This window comes from Solanum verrucosum, unplaced genomic scaffold (genome assembly GCF_900185275.1).
Source record: "Solanum verrucosum unplaced genomic scaffold, falcon-dt-bn FXZP01000036.1, whole genome shotgun sequence".
Classification (NCBI taxonomy): Eukaryota; Viridiplantae; Streptophyta; class Magnoliopsida; order Solanales; family Solanaceae; genus Solanum; species Solanum verrucosum.
The window spans coordinates 1,141,055-1,144,876 of NW_026020253.1; the positions used below are offsets into that span (position 1 = coordinate 1,141,055).

General features: G+C 41.3%; 1 protein-coding gene across 1 annotated transcript; it reads left to right on the plus strand.

The window, feature by feature from the left end:
- Positions 1 to 2,041: 2,041 nt before the first annotated feature.
- Positions 2,042 to 3,395, plus strand: LOC125833113 (uncharacterized). Its single transcript, XM_049512257.1, has 3 exons — positions 2,042 to 2,100; positions 2,182 to 2,691; positions 3,251 to 3,395. The coding sequence occupies exons 1-3, from the start codon at positions 2,042 to 2,044 to the stop codon at positions 3,393 to 3,395; spliced, it is 714 nt and encodes a 237-aa protein (XP_049368214.1).
- Positions 3,396 to 3,822: the final 427 nt, after the last annotated feature.

Here is a 3,822-nt window from a genome sequence, read left to right on the forward strand (position 1 = left end):
CTTACTTGTCTCAGAAATAAGTTGACTAAACGAATATAATAGTGAGTTAAGTTTAAGGCAAAACCATATTCCTCCTGGGATAGACCCCAACCTACAAGTTGGGTTCTTTATTTGACAACGATCGCTTATACTTCTTTAGGGAGATGTAATTTGAGCGTATCAAATTTTGGCGCCGATGCCGGGGAATAAGGCTTTTAGATTAAGTTTAACTACATTATTCAACTTCAGTCAATTATTTCCCAAATTTACATTTACTTTTGTTTTTGTTTTCCATAGGTTTCTACTCTACTGTATCCCAAGTACACGGAGTCGAGGTGAACCATTGACCCCATACGATCCAGAGTTGAGCAAAACTCTGAAAAAGATGAATAAACAAGGGGTCCAAGCTAATCCAATTGGAGGGAATCTAGGTGATGGAGTTTAGTTGTAGCCTCCTGGGTTTGTTAATGAGAATGCTCAGGTTCCTGGTGGTAACTTAATTGGTGATTCATTGAGGGTGCAGAATCCACCAGAACCAAGGTAACAAGATAAATACTGGGTCGAGTTTAACACAGCTGAATCGGAAGGACCCATTGTTCTCCCTCCAATACATCCAGGGAATACATTTGTGGTGACGAGTAGTCTGATGCAAATGCTTACTACGAGGTGGTTGTTCTCTGGTATGGCTTCAGAAGATCCACATGGTCACATGGCCATGTTGAGGAGTGTCTGCAAGAGTTGTGTAGGCCGACCAGAGTTGGATATGAACGTCATAGGGTTGAGAGTGTTCACTCTATTATTGACCGAAGATGTTGCAATCTGGTTTTCTGAGCTTCCATATAACTCAATTCATACATAGGGCCTATTGCAGAAGGTGTTCATGGCCAAGTACTTCACGTTGTCTAAGAAGCTGAACCACAAAGACAAACTTAACAACTTCGTCGCACTACTTGGAGAGTCTGTGAGTAGTTCGTGGGATAGGTTCACCGTATTCATTAGAAATGTTCCAAATCACCGCATTGATGATGAGTCAATCAAGAAGTATTTCTACAGAGATCAATATGACAATGGTAATGCTGTGCTTGATACTATCGTTGGAGGATGATATGGTGAGTGCACTTTTGAGGAGATCGCGGAGAAATTGGAGAAGATTTCCCAAAATAATAAAGTATGGAGCACTAGAAATTCAGACACCGGAAGAAACACCTTTGCAGTTCAAACTGCACCTAGTCAATCTGCCGATGACATTCGTGAGGAGATGGCCTAAATGAGAACAGAACTTGGCAAGATTTCCACCACCACCAGTTGAGAAATGATACTATGACGAGGATGCTTATTTGGTGAATGATCAGATGGGGGGTTTTCGAGCCAACGCTAAAGGTTCCAACTCGAATAATTGGTGCCAAGGGAAAGGAAATCAAGATCGGAACTATGGAAACTACAACCGACAGGGTAGTTATATCCGGGATGGCAACTATAATCAGGACAACAACTACAACTGGAACAACTATGGTAACAAGAATGATAGAGTTGGGCCATATGTCCCACCTGGGAACAGGGAATCTGATAATAGAGAAGTTGGGGGTAGTATGTCGCGCATTGAGGATATGATGGAAAAGATAATGAAATGATTTGACACTACTGATCAGAATGTGAAAGAGATGAGCACTGAGCTGTCCGCAATTGGTGAGAAAGTGGATGCCCATTCAGTGTCGATCAAGCAACTAGGGCAGCAGATGAATCAGTTGTCCACTACAGTAAACCCATGTCAGCCTGGCACACTTCCGAGCAACACCATCAAGAATCTAAAAAATGATGGGCATTGTTTGGCAATCACTACTCGGGGAGAAAAGCAGACTATTGATTACCCCATGCCATCTGATGAGGAAAAAGTGGTCGAAACACATGATGATTAGAATGAGGTTACTTGAGAATCAAAAAAGTCACAGAGAAGGAAGTGGAGATAACCTAAAACGTTGTTCACATGCCGAGACCTCCACCTCATTTCCCATAGAGGTTAGTGCAAAAGACTGAAGAAGGAAAATACCACAGGTTTATAACTATGTTGAAACAACATTCCATCAATGTCCGTTTGATACAAGCTTTGGAGCAAATGCTAGGGTATGCAAAGCTCATGAAGGTCTTGGTGACTAAAAATAGGGTTGTATATTTTGAGAATGATGAGTGGTTGTAGAATTGTAGTGCCATTTCTACGAGGTCACTGGTACAAAAGAAAGAGGATCCTGGAGCTTTAAATATTCCATGCACCATTGGTAAGATCCACTTTGCGAAAGCTTTGTGTGATTTGGGTGCCAACATTAACTTGATGCCATTGTCAATTTATAAGAAGTTCGGTTTAGTGGATCCTAAACCAAATGTGATGCGCTTACTTATGGATGATAGAACTATGAAAATGCTCATTGGAGTGCTTCAAGATGTCCTTGTGAAAGTGGAGTCATTCATTTTTTCGACGGACTTTGTGATACTTACTTACGATGTTGACTTTAAGGTCCCCATCATATTAGGGAGACCATTCCTTGCTACTGGGCGTGCCTTAGTCGATATGGAGAGAGGGCAGATGAAGTTTCTACTGAATAAGGAGGAGGTGACCTTTAACGTCTGTAAGTCTATGAGGCAGGAAAGTGATCTTAATTCAGTATATGTGGTGAGTCACACTTTAGGAAAAGGTGTTGAAGTGTTTAGTAAGGAGAGGTTAGGTGCAACTTTGTGCACGGAGAAAAAACACCATTCTTAAAAGACCGAAAAGCACAAACTAGCTCCTGGTGATCTGGTGTTGTTGTATAAATCAAGGTTATGCTGGTATCCATGTAGAATCAAGTCCCAGTGGACCGAACCATTTAGAGTGACCCAAGTGTCCCCACATAGAGTGGTTGAGTTCGAGAAAATGAGTGGGACAAGGTTCAAAGCCAACCACCGGAGGATAAAAAGCTAAATGGGAAATTCGGAGAGTGTGCAAGAAGTGATTGAGGCCTATTACCTTCATGAAGTCGGAGTACTCAAGGGGACTGTGTTGGGGTCGCAACATTATATCAAGCGCTGCTTGGAGGACAACCCAAGATGTACAATCTAGCAAACTATAGGTTTTTCTTGTCAATTTCAGAGTTTTTCTTCTTTTATTTAAATTTTCTGAAACTCATTAGATAGGTGTTTTATTTTTGTACTAATGTTGGCTAGATATAGAATAGGGTCCGTGTCTAAAAATTGTCCAGAAAATGTAGAAAGAAAGTCCTAATGGTTGCTACATGTGCAGGGATGAAAAGAGCACCATTGACGATGTTGTAAGAGTTGATGATAGCACTACTGAGGTTTCTGAGAGGGTAGATGGGAGCACTACTAATGGGGTTCCGAGTGCTAATCCAGCGGGCTCCGGGAAATCGGACCCACCCGCTGCTTGAGTAGTCTTTGACGCATATGTGCCACAGGTTTGCTTCACCCTATCCTTTGCTTTGTATTTTTTTTGTGCATTGGGGACAATCACACTTTATTTTGTTGGGGGTGGGGTAAACCAATTGTGAGTGATAGGGTGAAGTCTTAGTAAACCCAACTCATAATCTTCTCTAGGGGTTTTCTTGCATGTGTTCTTTTCCCCGAAGAGACTACTTTAATTTCTGTTGAACCAGCATGTTTAGGAATGTATGTGTAGGAGTAAGTAGAAAAATGAAAGCATGATGGCATAAACAACATGAAAAATATGATCCCTATCCAAAAATAATGAAATATACTAGATCTGTAGGCTTGATAAGTCGAATGTGATGGATCTCAATGTGACATGATAGGTACTGATTTGACTTCATGACTTAAGGTAAAACTTGAGTTGGGTAA